Consider the following 25,520-nt stretch of genomic DNA (forward strand, 5'->3'; position numbering starts at 1 on the left):
TTAAATATTGAAGATTTACCTTTACCTTATAACTTCTATTACGTTGATAAAATGAAAAACGTACCATGTTATATTTTAATATTTTTAATATATGCGATAGAAAATATGGCTTTTTGGAAATATTCGTGTATGGCTTTCACTGTAGGAATTATTTCCATGAAAGTTATTGTGACTGAAATAAAATTACTTTGTTTATCGATTAAAGAAATGAATGTTATCTTAAACAAAACATTAAAAGATATTAAAACTGTTAATGGAAGTACAGTGCAAAATAATGAAAATTATGCGGATATCGTTTTGAAAAGATATATGAGATTTATAATACAGAATCACCAACATTTATACAGGTAAATAAATATTTCACTTATTTATGAAAAACTTTAAGGTTAGATAAGTTAAAAAAAGAGTTTGATATCTGGTAACGAATAGTCCACTTTATGTATTTTCAGACGGATAACGGAGAAAATGTATCTGTTTTAAGCGTAGTTCCAAAACTAGTATTTCAATTTTAGTAAAATTTACGTATGCTGTACGAGTGTACGCGAAAATGGTGCGTGTGAAAATTTGATCAAGATTGGTCGAGTTGTTCTGAGTTATGTCATTTTAAAGTCGAATAAAATATCATCTCTGTTATCTGTCCCTATAAAAATAAATTAGGCACTTAATCTTATGCTTTTATGAAAATTACAGATCTATTTAAGTATAAATCAAATACTCTAAACGTTAGCACTTACAGTTTTATTTTAAGTATATTTTACTAAACCTTTTTCTAGAATTATATTTACTAATATTTTTAATTTAAATATTAAGATCTTCTGTTTTTGTCTGTATTATTATTATTGTTATTATTATTATTATTATTAATTTAAAAATATTCTTTTATTATAGATTATATTTTTAAATAATTACCTTAATATTTGATGAATACATGGAGCTGAAATTTTCTTAAAAGAATGAGTTTATGTGGTTGATTCAGTGGTGACAGATCGGAGAAAATCCACATTATCTAACGAAAAACGGACTTTTTTTTACTCTAACTCAAGTTTCTGAGAACCAATTCATTTGAAAATCATTAATGCTTTATTTTTCGTAGTTTACATCACCCAACTAAATTTTGTCAAAATGTTTTAAGATTTTTGTCCGGTAGAACGAATGAATAAATCATATACATACCTGATGTTTATATACATATGTATGTTAACATGACCGGACGCAGTATCGATTCCCAAATTCTTAGGAAAACCGTTACATTTGTGATACGGGTCATTATTTTTTCTCTTTCAGTATAAGCAATGAGGGCGTAACCTTTCGCCACAAGTTCACCAGCGCCCTATCGCTATTGCCATCTGTCCAGGAACAAGTCACGCGATTAGTCAGTTAGTCCTGTTCTGCTAGTCTGCTTCTGTGTTGAAAGAATTCCCCGGTACTGAGGAGGAAGGTCAATAATTATCTCATCTACTACCACCAACACACCGAATTGAAATACCGCATCAATCTTCCGAATAAGAATTTTTTCCAATTTTTTACTAAAAGAAAAAATTATTAAGAGGTAGTATTTATATATTTTCTTCTTTCTTTTCTCTTAATAATATAGCTAAACGTAGCTACAGCTTGTATGAACAAGCAAACCTGAAAGCTACTCTACGCTATACAGAAGCCATGTATCCGATTGTAATATTTCCCACACTTCAGTGTTCCATACATTTCATTTCTTGGAGGAAAAAAACTAACGTGTTTTGTTGATCGACTCCTTTCTCTTTGTTGGATTCGTTACTTCCGCGTTGGCCATCAGTCTGCTAAGAGTCATGTCACGCCTACCTCTTATCGCATAACCCACTGGATATTAGGCAAAAGTTAATGTCAAAAATCACCCCTAAACATTTTAGTGCAGGAGATCTGCATTTCCTTGTGCATATCTCCTGAAGCCTACTTCCATAGATACGATGACAGGGTTTCTTCTCCTATTCAGTACAATAATCTCGATCTTGGAAAGGACCAATTCGAGTCCGGGATTTGTCATCTAACGATTTAGTCTCCGATGAGAGTTGGTTCATTAAGACCTGATCCATATCAGTCATCTTTAAAAGCGTTGATGACTTCGGTCACATAGTCCGCTTATCAAATTAGAAACGCGTTCTTCGACATCTAAACCCTGTGCTAAGAGTCATAAGACACTTTTCACAGATCGGGTCTCAAGATAGACCTACGGCCAACCCCAAAGGTAATTTTTGTGTATTTAATTCGTTAACAGTGTCGTATCTGAGTCGTCGATCCCTCAGATTGTGACGAGGATATATTCAGCGATCCCGAACATTTACAAGGTTAAGTTATAACAGCTGAGATTCAGATGATTTATTCGTTAGCCTGACTACAACATGTTTACGGATGGCATAAAAAAAACCCAATAAATTTAAGTTTTCTTAATAAATAAAGTCATTTACATTAGGTCTGATTAAATTCTTTTCGAAAACATTCGGATAAATATTCTCAACATTTTGCTACACTATATTTTTCCGTTTTTTAATTTTCTGCGATTTATTTTTTCAGTAAAATTAAGCAAGTAAACGAAGGAATTGAAGGAGTTTCTTTTGCATATAATACGTCAGTGACAGTTTTCTTATGTCTTTCAATTTATTGCATCGCACAGGTATATATATTACTACTTATTATTTATCAATTTATTTACGTAAAATAGTCATACTTATTTAGCCTTATTATTAGAAGAAAAGAAAGACGAAAATGTCTAATTACCAACCTCTAATTAATTTTTTCTTCTTATAATAAAATGGAAAAATTTCGTATTCAGAAGAGGAAATCATTTGTTTTTCTTCAGTAAATTTTTTTTATACGTACTGGAAATGAGTATAATACAAAATTCTAACTGACCAGATATGGTACAGAAACTATTTACTACAAATTTACTGTTAAATAATTTAAAAATATCACTTATAAAACGTAAACCATAAATAATTGAATCTGAACTGTTTGGAAGCGCATCATTATTGTTTAATCGAAAGGTGCTACTTATTTTTTGACTCAATGTAGAAGCTCAAGCGTTAAATGAGGCGAAAGTGTTGAAAAATTAATTTTAATAACCGGTTATGTTGTTTAAGAGGGGTAAGAGGTGAAATCAAAAAGTATCCGACTTTGGTTATAAAAACAAAAGCTCTTACCCTGTTGACTTCAAAAATATAGATCACTTACTCTTTTCAAAGTAGGCCCGTAATAATGTAAGAAATTTATCCCCGTGATGTTTACATAGTTGGAAGTATTTTTCAAAATAATGATTCATGAACACTCTAAATTCTCTTGAACACTCTCGCATTTTTTTTAATCTTTTCTTTGATCCAACATCTTTTCTTTAAGAAAAATTTTAAGCTTAGGGTAAATGTCAACAATCGCAGAAAGCCATGTTGGTGAGTATCGAGTCTCCTGAAATCGGTCGATACCGATTTTACCAAGACGTTTTGGATAAGATTTGATGCACGGGCTGGTGCGTTGTTGTGATGAACTTCCTACCGCGCCACGTCCTGAGATTATCCGTTAAAATCGATTTACCTGATCCAAATTAAATTTCTTACTTCATCTTCTTTGTTATTTGTGGATCATCATCTGTCGAGCTTCATTTTCGAAAGATGTTGGGCCATCTTGGAAACTGTGATACCACTCTTGACGTGTGACCCGTTTCAGAAACAAATGAGTGTCATCCTTGATGAGTAGCTCGATTCAAGGGCACTTTCAGTAAGTTAAGGAGTTAGCAATGTGATTCTCTCTTTGGTGTCCTAAGGCTTTCTGCTCTAATTGGTGATTTGAATATCAGAACCATGCGTGTCTTTTATAAAGATGTTTATGAAACAGTATTGGTGTACACTGTGCTTTTTTGGCTCATTTTATGCATTATAAAAGCTATAAGAACATTTGCTACAAGTCCTGCATCGTAGTTTGTTGTCAATTACCGGTGGTTACATGATTTTTTCCCGCAAGACAGTCTATGTTATCGCCTGAGTGAAGCCAAATGATATCATTGTCGCTGTTAGTTGCGTTGTAATGTTAAATAGGGCAGGCCAACTTTTCTTCAGAACTATGTGAAAAATTGAAGATCAAGATTTTCAACCTCGGCAGGTTAAGTGGAACGCGTCTTCTGACAGTCGTTACAGGCATGGTATTTACTTGTATATGTTGCACAGATTTGCGAGTTGCAAGTGAATTTCCTCCAACCGGCTTATTGCACAATATCTGTCTCAATATGTTTTTTGGGTATGAATAAATTGGCTAGGTTTCATTTTCTGTGGTAGAGCACATGACTGCAAATTGGATAATACTACCGATAATTTCCTGTATATTCGTCCCATAGTATAGGCTGTACGTGCTAGGAATATTTGGGAACATGAAAAGACTGATTCTTTTCTAAATCTTGGAGTCAATTGGAAGACTTGCAGAGATTTGAAGGGTTTTGATAGCGTAGCAGCCGATGTGGCTAGGGGCCTTCTTGGGTGTTTACGTCGTCAAATGGAATTTACGTGGGAGGCTAAGTTTCCCTACTTAGATCTTAGTCTCTTGTTTATTATTTTTTTAATTTAATCAATTAGTAATTTATCTAGAAATTTTATTTGTAACCTTTACGTATTTATTCCCATTTAATAAAGTTTTTTTTACGCAAATGCAGCATGGTGTGTTTTACGATGTAAATCTTATATTTTTACCCAAGTTTCCTCGAAACTGCTAAAAATATAGTTTGAAGCCAATTTTTTTTTTCATTTTTTAAGCTTTGATTTCATATAAATCCATTTCCAAAATTTACGGTCTGGCTAAATCTAGGCTCAGAGGTCAGAGTGAAATTTTTCTCCAGCCGACACTCTTTAACGAAGTATTTCGGTACCTATATTAATGAAAAATATCTTGTTTTTTTATTATTAGTAGAATATGCTCTGAAATTTTTTTCCAATCACCCTACGTTATTTTACCGTATTTTAAGAGTTGTTTTCTATTTTATTTTCAGAAAGAAAATCTTTATTTTAAAATACCAGAAGCAATGAACGCTTTATTCTTTATTTATGTCTTCCATAACGAAGCTGAATGGATAAAAACTGAGGTAAGATGATAATGCATTTAAAAAAAAAACATAATATTTTATTTTCTTAATGTAAATAAACCAGTCAGATAAAGTATTATCCCCTCAGTGATTCTTCGATTTTTTTTTAAATGTGGTCCACAGAAGACTGTTTTCCCATATACATTATCGTGGTCATATTGGACATTTTCCAACTACAAGGATGAACGAAGACAGTATAGAATAGTGACTCTAAAGTCAATACGAGAGCTTCAGTATACAATGTTTGTTTATACCTGTACATAGATGTTCTATAATTGATGTTTTGTGAATTGTTGTAGGGGCCTTAGGTGATATAAAGAACATTTAACTTGTTTCGGTCGGTTCAAACAGCATACTCGGCTAGTTTCTTTGGCGAGATGTTTAGAAAAATTTAATAAATTCTGCAACGAGTTGATCCTCTTCGTAGTAGTATTTTGTCTGCAAGAAGAGAGTAGAATTTCCGCTCACTGTTTCCGTCTTATGATCGGAAGATTAATTAATAGAAGAAATGCATTATACATTTTTTTTTTAATTTTTTTGTAATATAGTATATAATGTTTTTAAGTTTTATTTAGATCAATGTAAATATGCGAAAAATGATAAAATTATGCAAAGAATTGATATTGTTTTTCTATGGTAGGACAATATACCGAGATATTCTTACTTTTGTTCTTTTAAAACAAAATCAATAAAAAAAAATAATAAATAATAGTCATTATTACCATTATAATAATTTTTTTATTCATATCTATTTCATTTTATGTTTAAATTATTTTCGTTGGATATTTTCAGTCAGAACGTTTAGCTTCGTCTTTTTATAACATATCATGGATCGGAAAACCAATGTGGCTTAAAAAATCCTTAATAATTATAATGACAAGATGTAATAATCCAGTTGAAATAAAACCTTTTACAATAATGGAGCTGAGTTTAAAAAACTTTGCAGTGGTAATTATAAACAATATATTACACTTACTTTTACTTACAAAAATTCATAAATATCTACCAGAATGATTAAATAAAATGTAATACCAAAAAAACAGGTATGCCCAAGAATAAAACACGAATTTCTTTACAGGAATATAGAAGCTGTTTAACTATGTCTAAGTTCTTAAAATCTATCATAAAAGATTACAATTTTAATTATACTTTTTAGTCCGGTGATTTTCCTCAAAAGAAAATCGGTTAAAATTTACCAAAACTTTTTTAAAAAACTTAATTTTTTTAATTTCTTTTCTTTGAAACTTTTTGATCAAACTACATTTTCATTATGTATTTTTAAATGATCTTATTAAACGGGAAATTATCCCCGTTTGAAATCTGGTTAAAACCTTTATTAAATTTGACAAACAATCAATTTTCTATCTTTAAAATCCAAATTTTTATTCTCTAAAATGTACATTCAGTTACTAAAGAACATTAAAGGGAAACATTTGTAAATAAATTTGAATCTATACACAACTTCTATTTTTCATAATTTTCACATTACGGAATAGTAAATTACACATTTATTCACATTAACTGTTACCATCAATTGATATTTTTTTCGTAATGATAAAATCAATTCATTAATTCACAACAGAAGCGTTTGAAGCTTACACGAACCGATATAAAAGCAAAATTTTTTTATTGTATGAAAAATCACATGCCTCATCGGAATTCGCACAGAGGAATATCGGATGAAAGGCCGACATGTTACCACTACGATTCGGAGATCGGCGTTTTTTTTAATATCAAACATCATAACATTGCATCCTGTACGGATACACTACGAAAAAATAACTGATTACGATGATATGCTAACTGCATGATGTTATGTTGGTTGCTATTAGTAAATTGTACGATTCAACCATCAATATATTTTATAATTTCAATTTGGGCCGTTGATTAGAAACAATTTCCGTATCGTGCACTACTCGGTTAGAGTTCGCTTCGCTTGCCTTTCCCGTCCAACAGTCTGGAACACCACTGTGTACATAATCGTCAATTTTGAATTCAGATTTTTTTTTTGTCTTCAGTCATTTGACTGGTTTGATGCAGCTCTCCAAGATTCCCTATCTAGTGCTAGTCGTTTCATTTCAGTATACCCTCTACATCCTACATCCCTAACAATTTGTCTAACATATTTCAAACGTGGCCTGCCTACACAATTTTTTCCTTCTACTTGTCCTTCCAATATTAAAGCGACTATTCCAGGATGCCTTAGTATGTGGCCTATAAGTCTGTCTCTTCTTTTAACTATATTTTTCCAAATGCTTCTTTCTTCATCTATTTGCCGCAATACCTCTTCATTTGTCACTTTATCCACCCATCTGATTTTTAACATTCTCCTATAGCACCGCATTTCAAAAGCTTCTAATCTTTTCTTCTCAGATACTCCGATCGTCCAAGTTTCACTTCCATATAAAGCGATACTCCAAACATACACTTTCAAAAATCTTTTCCTGACATTTAAATTAATTTCTTACTGAAGGCTCGTTTAGCTTGTGCTATTCGGCATTTTATATCGCTCCTGCTTCGTCCATCTTTAGTAATTCTACTTCCCAAATAACAAAATTCTTCTACCTCCATAATCTTTTCTCCTCCTATTTTCGCATTCAGTGGTCCATCTTTGTTATTTCTACTACATTTCATTACTTTTGTTTTTTTCTTGTTTATTTTCATGCGATAGTTCTTGCGTAGGACTTCATCTATGCCGTTCATTGTTTCTTCTAAATCCTTTTTACTCTCGGCTAGAATTACTATATCATCAGCAAATCGTAGCATCTTTATCTTTTCACCTTGTACTGTTACTCCGAATCTAAATTGTTCTTTAACATCATTAACTGCTGGTTCCATGTAAAGATTAAAAAGTAACGGAGACAGGGAACATCCTTGTCGGACTCCCTTTCTTATTACGGCTTCTTTCTTATTTTCTTCAATTATTACTGTTGCTGTTTGGTTCCTGTACATGTTAGCAATTGTTCTTCTATCTCTGTATTTGAACCCTAATTTTTTTAAAAATGCTGAACATTTTATTCCAGTCTACGTTATCGAATGCCTTTTCTAGGTCTATAAACGCCAAATATGTTGGTTTGTTTTTCTTTTATCTTCCTTCTACTATTAATCTGAGGCCTAAAATTGCTTCCCTTGTCCCTATACTTTTCCTGAAACCAATTGGTCTTCTCTTAACACTTCTTCCACTCTCCTCTCAATTCTTCTGTATAGAATTCTAGTTAAGATTTTTGATGCACGACTAGTTAAACTAATTGTTCTGTATTCTTCACATTTATCTGCCCCTGCTTTCTTTGGTATCATGACTATAACACTTTTTTTGAAGTCTGACGGAAATTCCCCTTTTTCATAAATATTACACACCAGTTTGTATAATCTATCAATACTGATAGATTAGTATTGAATTCAGATTAATACTGCTAAATAACAAAGCGTGTTCAATTTATAAAAAATCTCTTTCACCACGCCGAAAGGCGGAAGTAAATTTAACCGATGCTACTAAGTAGGGGATAAAAAAGATTTCCTCCTTAAAGTTAAGACAAATTTTTAATTTACTCAATACCATAACGGTTGCATGTGAAAAAAGTTTCACATGTTTAGCATACGACAAGCCCCATCTTCTTACATTTCCAGCAATATTTTGGCCATCCCTTGCCGTAAGTGTTGTTCATATCAAAAATTATTTCAGACAAAATTTTTAGGTAATGTTTAGAAGACTAATGACCACTTTAAACCGATTCGATACTGTGCCTATTAAGGAAGGTATGATTTTTTGTCTTCCAAATCCCATTTTTTCATCCCCTGGGCCGATGGTTGGTGATATAAAAAAAGCAAACATCTCTATAACTTTCTTATTAAGTAAAATATCGAATATCGAATTCGTTTAAAGTTCCTACTATTCTCTGAATAAGGGCCAACGGGTGAAAAAAATGGGGTTTCATGGACAAAAATTCATAGTTCTTTTTTGTAGTTTCAAATCATCTTCTCAACATCATTGTTATTATATTTATACATATTTTCAAATAAAACTTTCTCAAAACATTGTATTTTTTTATCAATACAAAGAGACAATCCTAGAATCTCCCACTAATCCTCAAATAGGTGGTTGTCAAAAAGTTCAGGAAAACTACAAGGAAATCTTGATAAATTTAGCAATAGCTTGTAATCTAATGAGAAAACGTAGTGTCCGTAAAACATAGAAAGTAATGTATGATACATGCTCGTACAATCCGAGTTCGCCTACCCCTATTTTGGCCCAGAGAAATCTACCTCGCCTTCCGGCGTGCCGAAAATAATTTTTTTTTATATTTATAATTATTCTTGTATTGATCTCATCTATACAATGTATTTTATATTCCGATCAGAATAAATATTTTCTTTTTGGAGTTACAACAATACAGAAAGATTACAATAAACCAACCGCTTAAAAATAATTTTATTCTAATCGTTTTATTCTTCTATGTGTGTATTTAAATAAGTAATCTCTTTTTTCCATACTTTGTTATAAAAAGGTTAATAATATTCGTCAAAAATAATGTAATTATGATATTAAAATCAGCTTACCAATAGATTAGTTAATTCCCTCAAACGTTTTCGGCTATTCCACCATCTTCAGGAGGATTGATAAATTGTGACATTTTTACAAACCGAAATGTACTTACTTTTATTTTAAATTTACAATTTTTAACTAATAACGATCAATTGTTATGGTTCTAACAATTTTATGTTGTGAGCTTTATATTTTAATTTTAAATTATTATAAAATCAATCTTCCTGAAAATGGCAGAATAATCGAAAACGTTTTGAGGAAATTAACTAATTTATCGATAAGCTGATTTTAATATTATAATTAAATTACATTTTACCAACGTCCTATATGTTTTCAGAACTTAAAATAATTTTTTTTATCTGTTTTACAGGTGCTGAATGCAGCATACTCATACTACAATGTCTTAAATAGTTTTAACAATAAGAAAAATTAAAAGTAATTTCTAATCTTGTAATAAATTACAGCTAAAAATACAGATTATTTTTAAAGGAAAATATAATCAATTTATTTTTTATTTAACATTTTGAACTCAATTTGTATCATTTTGATACACAGATACACATAGAACTTTTTGATTAAACCACGTGTATCGTATACGAACACAGACAATGGTTTAGTTATTCGTTTCGAGTGCGGACACCTCTCTTACATCTACGCAAATCAAACGGGAATTACAATAAAACCGGGATTCGAGGTCCTGGGTTCGAATCCCGGTCAGGTATGTTATTTTTCATACACGCTAAATATCATTCATCTCATCCTCTGAAGTAATACTTAACGGTAATCCCGGAGGTTAAACAAGAAAATAAAATCAAACTGGAATTACTTAACATCTGGCCAATATATGAAATTTTCTCTCTTTTGCTCTGGTTGGTTTTACATTTGATTTTGTTTTTATAACATACGTTTCACCTAACCTCTGTGTAAAAGTGGAACCTTTATTTATGTCATTGTAACAGTTTGTATGTTTTTTTTTGGATTGTTTATATAGTATTTATGTTTTCTTACCTAATTTTAAATTAATTTTCGCATTTCTTATTAATAATTACCATTTCGTCGTATGTGTTTTATATGAATTTATAAATCCGTTTACATAATCTTGTTGTATAATAATTTTATATTTCTAAACATTTCTACAACCTTTTGTTATTTTCAAAATGGATTACAGTAAAATAAAAAATTATTCAGCTGTGATTCTTTCTTTATCACATGATGACCTGTTTACTGTTACTAGTGCCTTTTATCATAATTATTTATGATACGATTTAATAAATGAGTGTTTTACTGATTCAGGAGACAACAAAAAGAACAAAATTTAAAACTACGATACCGACAGTTAATGATTTACAATCTATTCCTTCAATTTCTTTTTTAGGCCCAACCGATTGCAATTCAAAAAGCATGATGATGATGATGGTTACATACGATGAAGTCACATCACATAATAACATTGGCCAAATTGTTATATAATTTCACCTGCACTGAATGTTTGAAAGAGTGATGTACAATAAAATTTACACGGTTTTATTTTTATAAATTTTAATGGAATACCGAACCATAATTTAGATCGTGTACATGACAAAAACACCTTGTTACAAACAACAAAAATTTATTTGTTACAAACAAATAAAAATATTTTTTTATTTGTTGATGAAACAAACAAAAATGCTAGGTAAAAATTTTAAACGATATATTTATTATCTGAATCAATTGATGCTTCTATCAGACTCTCACAGTGGAAATATATTGATATTCGTAGTTTAAAAAAAAATCCAGTTTTAATCGTGTGAATGGGTTTAGATAAAAATACATACATGAATAAATTCTGCACCTTGAACATACATTATGTTAGTGTTGTTTCAAGAGTTATATCTCGCACTAAATTCATGTAAATTTGTGAAAATGATTGCCGAGGTTATCAGGTCTATTCCCGTGGAATGGCTCCCGGTATTGAGCCACATACCACCCCCAAACCTGCGCCGTATGAACTCTCTTGTAAGAGAGTACAAGAAGATTATGGACAATCGAAATCTACCACTACATGAGGACATTGAGGATGCCAATCATGGCCGCCTTCGATCTAGAAAGCCAGCTATCAAAACAGCAACTGCTGCCACAGAGGACGGATTTAACATAACTGACGCCTGGCGTCAAGAATGGACCACAAAGCAGAATAACCAAATCCCATGTGTTACTCAAAGGCCGCCAGGTTTTGACTTGCCGCGTAAGACATGGTCAACGTTAAAAAGAATCGCCTATTTCCTACATAAATCGGGTAAAACACCGACGCCCCTTTGTGAGTGTGGGGAAAATCAAACTGTTAGACACATCACAGAAGTTTGCCCTAAGATAGCTTATGAAGGGAATCCTGAAGATTTCCTGATGGCGACTCCAGAATCAGTAGCATATATTTGTTTGTTAAATCTTTGTTTGTAATTTTGAATGTAATTGATGTTTTGTCTTGGTGCCATACGATAAATGAATAAATATTTGTGAGAATCATGTGGATTTTTTTTTAACTCAATTTATTTGAAGTAGACATCACTTATTCGATCACCAGGACAGCAATACAAGCTATTTCTTATAATAAATATTTACAATGATCTGGCCACCTTGATTTGAGAGTTATTCTCTGCCTTTCCAACCACTGTCACTGTTACATTCGAAGTTGAGGGTTTCAGAGAACCTCCATTCTCAAAATTACTAGTGTTAACTACGAATATTTGATTGACGATGCTAGGAAAGGGAGAAAATAACATTCAAATCAATTACATTAATGCTAGCGTAAAGTAAAAGATTGTGAAAATTCTGACCCTTTTTTGAAAATATATTATAGCCAGCTATTTTCGCTCGCAACGGATTATAGAAAAAGTGCAGTATATTTGTAGGTTTATAAAATAAACCGTTCGTTTTATTTGTAATAACTTATTAAAAGTAATGTATATATATTGGAACATTATGCAAATTATTATATACACTCGAGATCCAGACGTCAAACAAAATCATTTCAAAACGAAAAATGTAATAACACTTTTTTAAAGTCTAAATTTCTGGAAAATGTTTAGCCATGTATATTTCCTAATAATTATATCTACGATATTTTTTCATTAAATTTCTTATTAATTAATATTAATTTTGGACGATTAATATTATTAATTACAAAAAAAAAAACAAAATTGCGTTAAAAATATTTTTATTTCATTTTTTAAAAAATAAATTGTGCGGCATACTGCCTTAATTAAGATCAGTAAAACTTTTCCTTTAGTTTTTGTTGTAATAACGGATAAAAATAAAAATGAGAAAATATAATTAAATTTATAATGCACGCGCTTTACATATGTTTGTCAATTTTTTTTTATTTTTTTTTATTATAACGTTATAGCATATTTACAATCAGTTTAGTATATAATTGAACGATAAGTAAATAAGATCTATTTGAACCAATATTAAGAAGTCATAGACCCAGTGGTCTGTGACTTAATAACGATAACGAAATAAAAGAAATGAAATAGAAGAGCACTCCGTAAAGCCGGACTAAAAGTCACCTAATTGAAACGATAAATCAAATCAAGATTATTGTTTCTCATCAATCTTAAAAAATCACTGATGGTGTTATCCAATAAATTGACTGCCGTATAATTTGGGTACCGTTCCAAACTACTTTGGTATCGTAAGCTGGCCAGAGAAATTTCCTGTCGAACGGTTCGCAATTTAAAATCATTATACATGAGGTTATTGCTTTTGTACCAGGGTATATTTAGCATTTTTTGCAGTGTTTTTGTCTGGTAATGTCAATATTGGAATTGCTTGCTGTACCCCACAATTCAAGTCCGTGGTTCCAAGTATTCCGTTACTTGATAGAATAGGGTTCACATGAGATAATATGTTTTCCGGCCTCCGTGGCCCGAGTGGTAGCGTCTCGGCCTTTCATCAGGAGGTTCGAATCCCGGTTAGGCATAGTATTTTCACACACGCTACAAATCGTTCATCTCATCCTCCGAATCAATACTTAGAGGTGGTCCTAGAGGTTAAAAAAATATGTTGTTGCTTACATTTGATGATACGCCGTTACTTTGAGTAACAGCTTGCAGATGGTCCATAACAATGCGCTATTGAAATAAATAAAATTATTCTAAATGAAACACTTAATAAACTAAAAACAGAACACAAAACGAAACATGAAAACTGAAACACACAAAAACCGAAAACTTATCAAGAGCCAGAATAAAAAAAAACGTCTGCACTAATACACATCAGTTGACGACAGTCAAATATTAAGGTGTGGAAAAATAATTAAAATATAGTTCAGTAATTAAAATTAAAAAAAAATTGTAAAAAAAAATATTTCCATTATTTTTTACAAGTACCTTTGTTAAACGCAAATAAGTTTAACGGTGATGAACAATGAACCCCCGTTAATATGAAGTTAAACAAGTCCTTAAATATTTAAGGACATATCTTCTGGTCTTAAACATTATTTGTCATATTACTTCATAGGAATTAATTATTGTTAATAATAGGAATTTGATTTAGCAATGAATATATGACGTGTAATTAAGTATTAATCTGAGAACAATTATAAAGAATAGTTTTATGAGCATTTTATTTGTTACTGGTAGAAAAAATTATTTATGTACTTCATTTCAATGATGAATTACGATATAAATGAAAACGACTGGTTGTACATTAACCGGTTGACCGGTTAATTACCATTGTTAATAAAATATTTCAAGCTTTTACACCAAAACAATCTGTTTGCATTGACAAATTTACGATCATTTTTCCAGGAATGCTGATCATTCCTAGATCAATTTATGATCCATCTAAATAATTTAAATACGGTGTAAATCTGTGCAAACTATGTACACCATCGGGTTTTTCCTTAGGAAGTGAGAAAATCTGTTTAAACCAAACACCCAGCAGCCTGCACATACTGGGTGTGGTGGATTCATCACCTACGCGGTGGGACCCACTAAAAACCCACTCCCTAACGCAGGGTATGTTGGAATTGTCGTAAAGGCATAACACTAGCACCACCCGCGTCACAGGCACACTTCTCATTCACACCACTATTTTCATAACACGTTAAAAGACTATTTCTACTCGATATTTACAATTAACAATATATACATCTCAGAATTTACACTATAGCTATGCCAGCCTCAGACAACAGGAACGAGTCCCGCGGGAGTCATTGGTGACGACAATGCCAAGGTACCACCGCCACCCGCCCCCGAAGGCTGGCGCCCATCGCCGTCCTCAACCGACCTCTGCTCAAGGTCCTCGTCCATTAGTATCTGCGATAGCACTCTTATAAAATACCAGGCACAAGCAGTCCATCCCTCACCGGGAGAGAGCATCAACCGCATGACTCCCCCCCGGCGAGTTCAATCGCCACGCGGTATCTCTTGGGAGGCAGGTGATACCGAAGATGACTCCGCAGGAGATAACTAATTGGTGTTACAAAAAAAAGTTAATGTTTGCTTAGGAAAATATATGGTTGGAAGAAATATAACATTTAATACAATTTTATAACTTACAGGTTCTCTGTTGAATTAAAATCACACATTTAACACTGATAATTTGCGTACAATTGAACAACCCGCACATCATTTAACGGACAAAAGTACCCACCTATCCGTAGGAAGTACAATTTAGCAATCATTGTGCAACCTAAAGTTATAATAAGGGAAATATGTGCATTGCAAAGTAATATCAACGTAAAATTATGTAAATGAAGGGACAAAATGGATGTTTTGTTTTTGTCTACCAAACATACGCCTGAACTTCATGATGTTATTACTATAAAAGGAACAATAGAAACACCAAATATAATTTTAGACAATAAAAAACTAAAACCCATATAGATTTATATTATCAGAAAAAGATTAATGCTTAACCAATCCAGAGAATTTTTACTGAAACGTAGGCTTAAGGAGCTGATATGAATCGCAGAACAGTTATCAATAAGCAATTCCTTTTCGAAAAAAAATCAAAAATAGTAAAATGCGCATCATGAAATTCTGCGAATCTGTAACACGTGCTTTACTCAAACTTGTGATAATTCTTTCCAAAAAAATTCATTCATCAAATCACAGATTATAGGACACTGAAAAACGAGACCGATGTAATGTTTCTTTACTATAATTTCTACAAAGTGTGGTCACCCGTTGGCTCTTTCTTTTCCTGTTTAGCCTTCGAGAATTATCGTTCAGGTATTACTTTAGAGGATTAATGAGGATGATATGTATGAGTGTAAATGAAGTGTAGTCTTGTATTGCCTCAGTTTAATAATTCCTGAGATGTGTGGTTAATTGAAACCCAACCACCAAAGAACACCGGTATCCACAATCTAGTATTGAAATCCGTAATAAAAGTAACTGCCTTTATTAGGACTTGACCGCTGGAAATCTCGACTTCCAAATCAGCTGATTTGGGAAGACGCATTCACCACTAGACCAACCCACTGGGTTTCACCCGTTGGTTATGAAGAAAAAAAACAATAACTTTCATTCAAAAAAAAAAAAAAGTTAAGATACTTTAAGTGTATAAAATGCTTCTTTGAACTTCGCAAATAAACAAAACTTATTACTTTTTTCATTTTACTGAAATATTTATCTAGGTATTTTGTTACATTCTACGATTTTTCAACTTGATTTTTTATGTTATTACAGCATACTCGTATTTTACACTATATAATTACATTTGTTGTTACCGCATAAATTAGTCTTGTTATATTATTATCACGTTACATAATAAAAATTTAGTTTTCCGTCTTGAAAATGAAATAGAAATTTGAAAAAAGATACTACCTCCATAAAGAGGAAACATATATCTTTTTAACTGAATTTATTTGTTGAGAAATAATGCTAGAACATATTTCTAGAGATTAAGTTCTAAAATTACTTATAGAAAACGTAAATTACAAAATTTCAAAAACCTTTGAATTCTTATTTAACTTGGTAAAATGTTATGTTTCTTATGTTATATTATGTTTAATGTTATGGGGGTTACGACTGTATAGTCGTATAAAGGTTGTGTGATCAGCCGAGCTAAAGATCATAAGTACCTAGGTGTTTTTTTTTTTTTTTTTTTATGAGAACTTGCTGTTTAGCAATCTCATTAGGCAATTAGCGGCGGACGCCATGATTGTGATGCACAAGCTTAGTAGAATTGCTAGGAAGGATTACGGACTGTCAGGCTGTCATTTGTACATGGTGTACCGAGGAGTCTTCGAAAGTATGGCCTCTTATGCTGCGTCCGTTTGGGCTCATAGGTTGAACAGAAATAGAACATTTATTTAGAATTTAAGGAGTGCCCAGCGCAGAGCCTTAATAGTATGCACTGGTGTTTTTAAAACAATATCCTACGAGACTACCACCGCATTGGGAAAGGATCTCCTAATCGATTTAGTGGTGAAAGTTGCGAGAGGCAGGGAGGCCGAGGTATTTGGGATGCGGTTTCGAGCCGGGTCTGTACCGGAGCGGAACGGTGATCACGATGCACCGGATCTAAATTTCGTTCAGTTGCCCATCTCCCTCCTCCGGAGTCGGCTTTACAGCCTCGCGATGGATGCACGGCAGCAAGAATGGCAAACCACGACTAAGGGAAGATCCTTATATAGATTTATACAGGATTTGGGGAGATGGTATCCCTTTCCTTCGTTTTTAAGGGCAATGGGTGCCCGGGTTCTCTCCAATCACGCGACCTTAAACCAATATTTGTTTCGGCTCCACCTGACAGCTGATGAGCTGTGCGTCTGCGGAGAGGTCCAGTCGAATGAACATATTATGTTCGACTGCCCAGCTGTTGGTGGGGAGGGGGGCAGAACTCAGGCCACCCTGGAACAAGGGGAAAATTGGCCACTCATAATCGGCGAATCAATGTGGCGTGAGCCGCATTGCCGGACCGTGTGGGTGTTCCTTGATGCCGTTGCTTTGTTCAACCGTCATCAGTAGTTTATTTAAGGGAAAGACTCCTACCTCGCTGCTGTGGGAAGCTACCCGAGAGTTATGGCTGACCATCAGCCAATTAAAGCTCCGAGCGCTTTAATATTGATTGGCAGGTACTTATTGGCATTCAGCGACCTAGGTGAGGCAGCGAATTGCTGTCTTGACGAGATAAATTTAATTTATTCAATGTCATATATATTTTAGTAGTTGACGGGGTGCGCCTACCCATTTTAGAATAAATGACAAGTGAGCGACGGGACACGAAGCAAGTGGTGTTTAGCACCATGCTTAGGTCGCTTATGTATATAGGTTATCTCTAGGAGCTAGTTAGAACACTAGTCGCTAAACTGATTTGAGGGTCAGTAACTGTTTGTGGCGCAAACATTTGATCTTTTGCTTTAGTGCGACCGAATGGGGTGGTGGCGGGAGAAATGCCGTGCAAATCAATCAATCAATCAATTACCTTAATGTTTAATAAAAGGAATGTTTACTATTGTATTAATAAATTTTTATAATTTGATATAATTATACAATGGATATTATATTTTACTAGTATTTTGAAGAATATTAATCTAGGCTTAACTTTTTTTTTACTACCGGATGATTTACAAAAAAATTAAATAATTTCAAACATTCTCTACTGGTAAAAATAAAGAAAAAAGTTCGATTAACATTTTTAGAAATGCTTCGTTAGCATATATTTCTTAGCTGGATTTCTCTCTTATTCTGAGTAAAATTAGGCCAGACTGTAATTCTAGAAATTCAAAGTAACGAGTAAATTAAAAGGTTTTTTTATTTAAGATTTAGATCTAAATCGTTTGGATCGAGTCTATACAATAATTTGCATAATGTTTCAATATATATGTATACATTACTTTTAATAATTTGTTGCAAATAAGACGAACGGTTTAGTTTATAAACCTACATATATAGTACACTTTTTCTATAAATCCGTTGCGAGCGAAAATAGCTGGCTATAAAATATTTTCAAAAAAGGGTCAGAATTATCACAAATTTTTACTTTCCGCTAGCATTAACTTAATTGATATGAATGTTATTTTCTCCCTTTCCTAGCACCGTCAATCAAATATTCGTAGTAAACACTAGTAATTTTGAGAATGGAGGTTCTCTGAAACCCTCAACTTAGAATGTAAGAGTGATAATGGCTGGAAAAGCAGAGAATAATTCTCAAATCAAGGTAGCCAGATCATTTTAAATATTTATTAAAAGAAATAGCATGTATTGCTATCCTGGTGATCGTATAAAATAATGTCTACTTCAAATAAATTGAATTTAAAAAAATCCAGATGATCCTCACAAATTTACATGAATACAAAAATATATATATTAGTGTCATTTTAACGTATGTTTGAATTTAGTGCGAGACATAACTCTTGAAACAACACTAACATAATGTATGCTCAACCTGCAGAATTTATTCGACGATGAATATGCAGTGAGTATGACGATGATATTATTTTAAATTTAATTACACACACATACTTATTTAAACGTTACCCTTTCGAAGCATGTGTAGTCTATATAATAACTGATACGTATATCGGTTGCACAATGTCGTTTGAAGTTTTAAGACTGTAGGCTCGGTTACCGAGATATATAAAAATTCCCGAATACTCGTGACCCGTTAATCGAGGGTGTTATAGATTCATGCAGCAGTTAGCTATTAACCTACTAACATACATCCCGTTGGAACTGTGAAAATCGGATGTATTGCGAAGGTATTACAAAAGAACATACATATTGAACCCCCTCCCCAAATACCCCCCACCGTAAAAGCAACCCGATGTTACCAATTGATAATCAGTAATGGGATGGATGTTTTGGTAAGGGATCGAAAAATATTAAAAGAGCTAGACCAATCTTTTTTTTTTGAAATTTTTGGAATTCTATTTCAAAAATTCGGATTCTCAGGAACATATTTGATCTGGTTGACCAAGAGTGTACCTGATGTATGTAAAAGTTAGCCTTGAGCCTACTAACAGATACCAATTGAATCGTGAAAACAGGAGGAATGGTTGCGAATATGTATCCGAAAATTTATAATTCGGTTATCACTTGTTGACTGAGAGTGTGCTGCTTTGTAACAGTCAGCGTTATACGGGGACGAACATTTTTTTCAAACCCTAAGAATGGACCGCTCTCGAAATATTTTAGACTTTTTTTGTTTAATAATTGAGATATGGTATATTTTTAACATTTTTAATTGCTATTGCGTACGTAATACATGTAAAATATTGATCTATTACTTTAGGAAATTTTCGAGCTACAAATTTTATACTTAGTCCTTACATATAAAGAAATTTCATTTTACACGAATGGTATTTACGTACGCCTCATACCTCAAAAGCGAAAGAAAATTAATTTTCATTCACGAAAAGAACCCACCGTGCAACTGAAAATAATACTATCCTTTTTTTAAAAAAGTCGGTAAAAAAATAACTAATATTTATATTACAGAGTGATTCAGGAGGATAGGGCAATACTTTGACAACTCATTCTAGAGGCTAAAAATAAGGAAAAAGTTCATATAAACATAGGTCCGAAAACGCTTCGTTAGCGAGTTATACAGAGTGAAAAATTTCGCCCAAGTTTCAGTTCCTCCGCCTATCTGAAATTCTGGGAAGGTCAATTAAGGGACAAATTCAATTTTTTCTTATGGTTTTCGAAAAACCAAAAAATCGAAAAAAATAGGTCCCAGAACTGTATCTCTCTTAGTTTCTAAGATATTCCATGTAAAACGCCAAAAATAGTGTCAAAAAACAAATTTTTTTACGTTTGACGTACAATAATGTTGTTAAATTGGCAATAAATCATACATTTTTTAAACATAAATTGTAGAGAATTTAATTATAGTTTTACTTAATGTTAGTAAAATTAAAATAAAATCGAAAATGTATGTAAGCCGTTATACAAAAAAATTATGCAGATAAAAATTGCTTAGTTGCTGTAATGTCATCAAAACGGGGATAAAAAATTAGAAATTTGAAAAAAGGAAAACAATTCAGTAATACATTTATTTGAGCGAATTATGATAGGTAAAAAGTGGATATTAGGAATACGGTAAACATGGACTCAGAAAACGATGAAAATTGTGTCAGTAATTTAAAAGTATGAAGGAAATAACTATGGATTTAATAAATAATTTATACATATTGTAAAAAAATAACGCCAAAAAACAAAGATTTTGAATACAAATTTTTTCTCTAGGTAAAAAAAAAAATTTATACGGGTTACATTTTTTTTGTATTAGAACATAAGTTTTAAAATTGTATCAAGGCAAAGAAAAATCAGTTATTTTCAGAATAAAAAATATAAAGATGGATTGCGTGTAAAAAAAAATGTATTATTCATCTCATACATTATATATTTTTTATCATGAATAGTAATATCTCCAAAAAAAAACGCTCGCCCTCAGTCGCATTTCATTTCAGTATTGAACGTTCCTCCGTTAGGCTAACTACTCTTTACACTTTCATTTGTGCGTATTTAAGCAATACAACCAAATAAACGAACAGATAATCTGCACCACACTTACGTAAGTTTATGACAGTGAGATTTCTTTAGATTTAAATTTATTTTTTGTTTTATTTCGGTCACAGAAACATTACCGTATCAATGAAAATTTAAATTATAATTTATTTAAAATATGTAAATTCTGAACTATATTCAACACATATTTTTTTATTGTTAATAACACATAATTATTAATAAATATTCTTAAAATTATTTTTAACATTTAAGGGAAATATTTCCGATCCATTTTAATTTCAAATTTTTAATATAATTTTCATACGTTTACAATATACTATATATTGAGTTTGTGTTAACACATCTGCGTATAGAACAATATGCAAACATCATTTTTAACAAATATTATAGCGTAGTAAAATTGCGGGTCAGTTATTAGTTATTGTTAACTAACTTATCCCCCAAAATATTCTTCTGGAACTCTTAGAAAAGTAATCACGTAGGCGTGAAATAATATCAAAATTTGTAGTTAATTTTAGGGAATAATTTTGTTGTATTCTATATTTTATTAATTAATCTGTTTATTGGATTTTGAATTCTTTTGTTCATATATTGGGTCGCGCAAAATAAGCAAATAGTTCTTAAAAATTAACAGAAAGCCTGTCTTTAAATTTTTTTTTAAATTTTTATTTTTATTTCGATTATAAACTATAATTTAGTGAAATATTTTAAGCTACTTGGGGAACAGTACGTCGCGCATATTAACCCTATTTCTTCAAAATTGTCTTCCTTCCAGTGAGTTTTTCATGATAGAATGTCTTTGACTTATTAACATAAAGTTTCTCCTTTCCCAGAAAAATAAACAGATACCGTTAAATCTGATGAAGAAGCAAGCCAGATAAATGCTGATTTTTTAAATTAATCCGTTTTAAAAAGAAATATATATTTTAAAACTGCATACTGAGCTTGGTCATGCGTGAATTGGCTACTTCTCAGTGGAACCACATCACTTGATTTTCAGCAATAGCAGGTCTCAGAAAAATTTGCATCTTGTGTCGGTATCTCTCAACAGTTACGGTTACAGCATTCCCGTTAATCTCTTCAAACAATTATCGTCCAATAATCGATTATAATTGGATGTAATACCCGAAAAAGACTGTGCATTTAACCGAATGTAAATCCTTTTGGTGAGTAACACATGAATTTGAAGTTCTCCGTATTCCGATATTGTATTGTTCACAAATTCATTCAAACAAAATTAGGCTTCACCCATAATTATAAAATTACGTATGAAGTTTTTAATTTCTCTAGACTATTCATGAAAGTGTGCGGCGCAATTTAGGCATTGTTCCTCGGTTTTGATTCATACACGTGTTGAAATTTGTATGAAAACAGTCCTAAGACCTTTATTTCTAATTACCGCAATTATCTCCCAGTAATATTTACCTGAAGAGAACATTTTCGAGTTGATGTTTTTGGGTTCTCCTCAACAATTTTTCGATCTCGTTGAATAATATCTTCACTTGGACTTTACGTAGTCTTCCGGATTTTTGCATATACTTTATTGAACCCTCTGTCGAAAATTTTTAAGAAGCTGCCTATTCATGTAAGCAGTTAATAATGCAAGCGGTCTTTTTAATTTTAAAGAAATTGAAGTCAGTATTATTAAATTTTAATTTTCAAAATAAAATTTTCAATATTCGTACGCAGAACAACTGTCTACCTTTCTATCGTTAATTTTGCTGATTTCCTTTATAAGGTCTGTAAATAAAATAAAATATAATTTCAATTAGAAACATATGAATTTTTGAAATCGCCTGGCTTCTTTTGCGCAACCCGTTATAGGTTTGAATATTAAGAATGATGATATGTCAATTGAGAGATAAAAGAAATTCAATAGTTGTCATTATAATTTGTAATCATAGTTACTTTTTTTAAATACTGTTACTAAAGTTTAGCTTTAACCTAAAACTAAGATAATAATACGTTTAGTCAGTTCCGATTATATATTTTTTTTTATTTTATAAATTTATTTAATTTAAATAATTTTAACATATTCTAGAATGAGGTGGCATACTGCAGAAACACTCCGTCTGTGGACGCAGTATCAAAAACGTTTAAGTAGAAATTTACTAATGAAATAAGAAGGGTTATAAGATATTACGTATTGAGTTAGTTTTATAAATGATTCCAGCGTAAATACTAGGAGTAGATAACATATTTTACTAATATAACATCTCGAATTAAAAGGTGCTTAAAAATACTTAGTACGTACAACTAATGTTTCTTATTTATTTGTTGATTTCGAGGAAGCTTTCAGTAATCCTTAGAAGCATCTTAGTTATATAAAAAAACATAAATAAAAAATAGGTTTAAATGAATATCTTGGAACTTGTTTTATTAGATTTATTGTTATTATCTACATCCCTACATCCATCGATTATTGACTACGTCAGTATCGATTTTTTCAAAAAAATACAGTGCGATTTACTCACACTCATGGCTTAGCTTTTATTTTAAGATTCAGTTTACTAAAATGATTATTTATGTCATTTGCTAATTAATTATTTACTCTTTAAAAATAAATTTATTATTATATATTTTATGCATCTGGTTTCTTAACTTCCAAGCTGTGAGCATTTTACAAATTTGAACCGTTACTTTTTTTTACATCGAGATGGTATTTGAAGTTAGGGGTAGCTTTATTTACTCTTGGGGATGTTTTTAAGTGATTTATTAAATGTAATAAAGTTCAGCGGTTTGACGAAGCGGAGTGTTGCAGTGGGTGCTGATGAAGGTGGTTGAGTGGGTATGAAGGTGGAGCAGTGACTGACTGTTTGTGGAGGGGTGGAGGGTGATGAATGATGATTGCACCGAGCAAGGGGTAGGTCGAAGGGGGTTTGGTAATTTCGGCGGATGGGATGGTCAAGTTTGGTGAGACGATAGTGGTGGGTAGTTTGAGTGAATTGCGAAATGATGGGTGGTGATTTGAGTTTGAGGAGCAGGATGTGAGGAGGTTAGGTGTTTGTGTATGTGTGTGAGAGATTGAGAGATATAGAGAAAATGACTTTGTACGTTTTATTACTTGCACATTCCTATACTACTTTATTAGTTATGGATTTAAAAAGTATTTAACATATATCTTAAAACGAATAGTAGCGAAAAATAAAGATTTGAAGTTAAAATTTTTACTTTGGGTAAAAAAAAAGAAAAATTTATACGGGTTACATTATTTTTTGTATTATAACATAGTTTTAAAATTTTATCAAGGCAAAGAAAGATCAGTTATTTTCAGAGTAAAAAATAAAGATGGATTGCGTGAAAAGAAAATAGGATTGCGTGTTAAAAAAATGTATTATTTATCGCTTACATTATATATTTTCTAACATGAATAGTAATATTTCTAATAATAAACGCTCACCCTCAATCGCAGTTCAGTTCATTTCAGTATTAAATGTTCCTCCGTTAAGCTAAGTACTCTTTACATATTCATTTGTGCGTATTTATACAATACAACCAAATAAAAGAAGAGAAAGTCTGCACTACATGTACGTTAGTTTCTGATCGCTAGGTTTCTTAGTCCTGTGATAATATATGGATTTCACATATATTATCTGTAAAATGTTTATTATTATTTTTACAAACACCATTTATTTTTCTTCGTTCAGTCACAGAAATATTATCAATAAAAATTTATATTATTATTTACTTTACATATATAATATCTGATCTAATTTCAACAATCATTTATTTATTGTTTATAATATATAGTTGTTAATAAATATTCTGAATTTTTTTTCAGTAAGTTTATTTATAGTCGTATCACAATTAGTCATTAGCGACTTACCAGTGTAGTGTACTATCCCGATAAATTTGTAGTCTCGAAAAACTCAGGTCGTCTACTCCGGAGACGTGTGGTTATTGAAACCCTGTCCCCAAAGAGCCCATCCAAGTACTAACCGCGCCCGACGTTGCTTAACTCTGTGATCAGACCTCCGTGAACGGCCGGCCTCCGTGGCGCTAGTGGTAGTGTCTCGGCCTTTCATCCGGAGGTTCCGGGTTCGAATCCCGGTCAGGCATAGCATTTTCGCACACGCTACAAATCATTCATCTCATCCTCTGAAGAATTCCTAACGGTGCATCCGGAGGTTTAGTATTCAAATGCGATTAAAAGTAACTACTATTATTACGATTTGAACCTGAGAACTTCGACGTTGAAATCAGCCGATTTACGACCACGAGTTTCCCACAAAAACAACCCGGTGGTGGGTTAATCTTAATTTTATTTTCTTTATTCTTAAATTTTTTTTAAATTTAAGGTAAATATTTCTGATCAATTTTAATTACTAATTAATATAATACTAATTAATTAATTTAATACTTATTTTTAATATAATTTTCTTATATTTACAATATACGATATTTATGTCGAATTTATGTTTAC

The 25,520-nt window shown here is 31.9% G+C and overlaps 1 protein-coding gene across 1 annotated transcript; it reads left to right on the top strand.

Moving 5' to 3' along the window:
* Nucleotides 1-49: 49 nt before the first annotated feature.
* Nucleotides 50-10,111, top strand: LOC142333423 (odorant receptor 10-like). Its single transcript, XM_075380483.1, has 5 exons — nt 50-347; nt 2,548-2,647; nt 5,000-5,092; nt 5,885-6,040; nt 10,006-10,111. The coding sequence occupies exons 1-5, from the start codon at nt 52-54 to the stop codon at nt 10,066-10,068; spliced, it is 708 nt and encodes a 235-aa protein (XP_075236598.1). The 5' UTR covers nt 50-51; the 3' UTR covers nt 10,069-10,111.
* Nucleotides 10,112-25,520: the final 15,409 nt, after the last annotated feature.

This window comes from Lycorma delicatula, chromosome 12 (genome assembly GCF_047948215.1).
Source record: "Lycorma delicatula isolate Av1 chromosome 12, ASM4794821v1, whole genome shotgun sequence".
NCBI classification, from domain to species: Eukaryota; Metazoa; Arthropoda; class Insecta; order Hemiptera; family Fulgoridae; genus Lycorma; species Lycorma delicatula.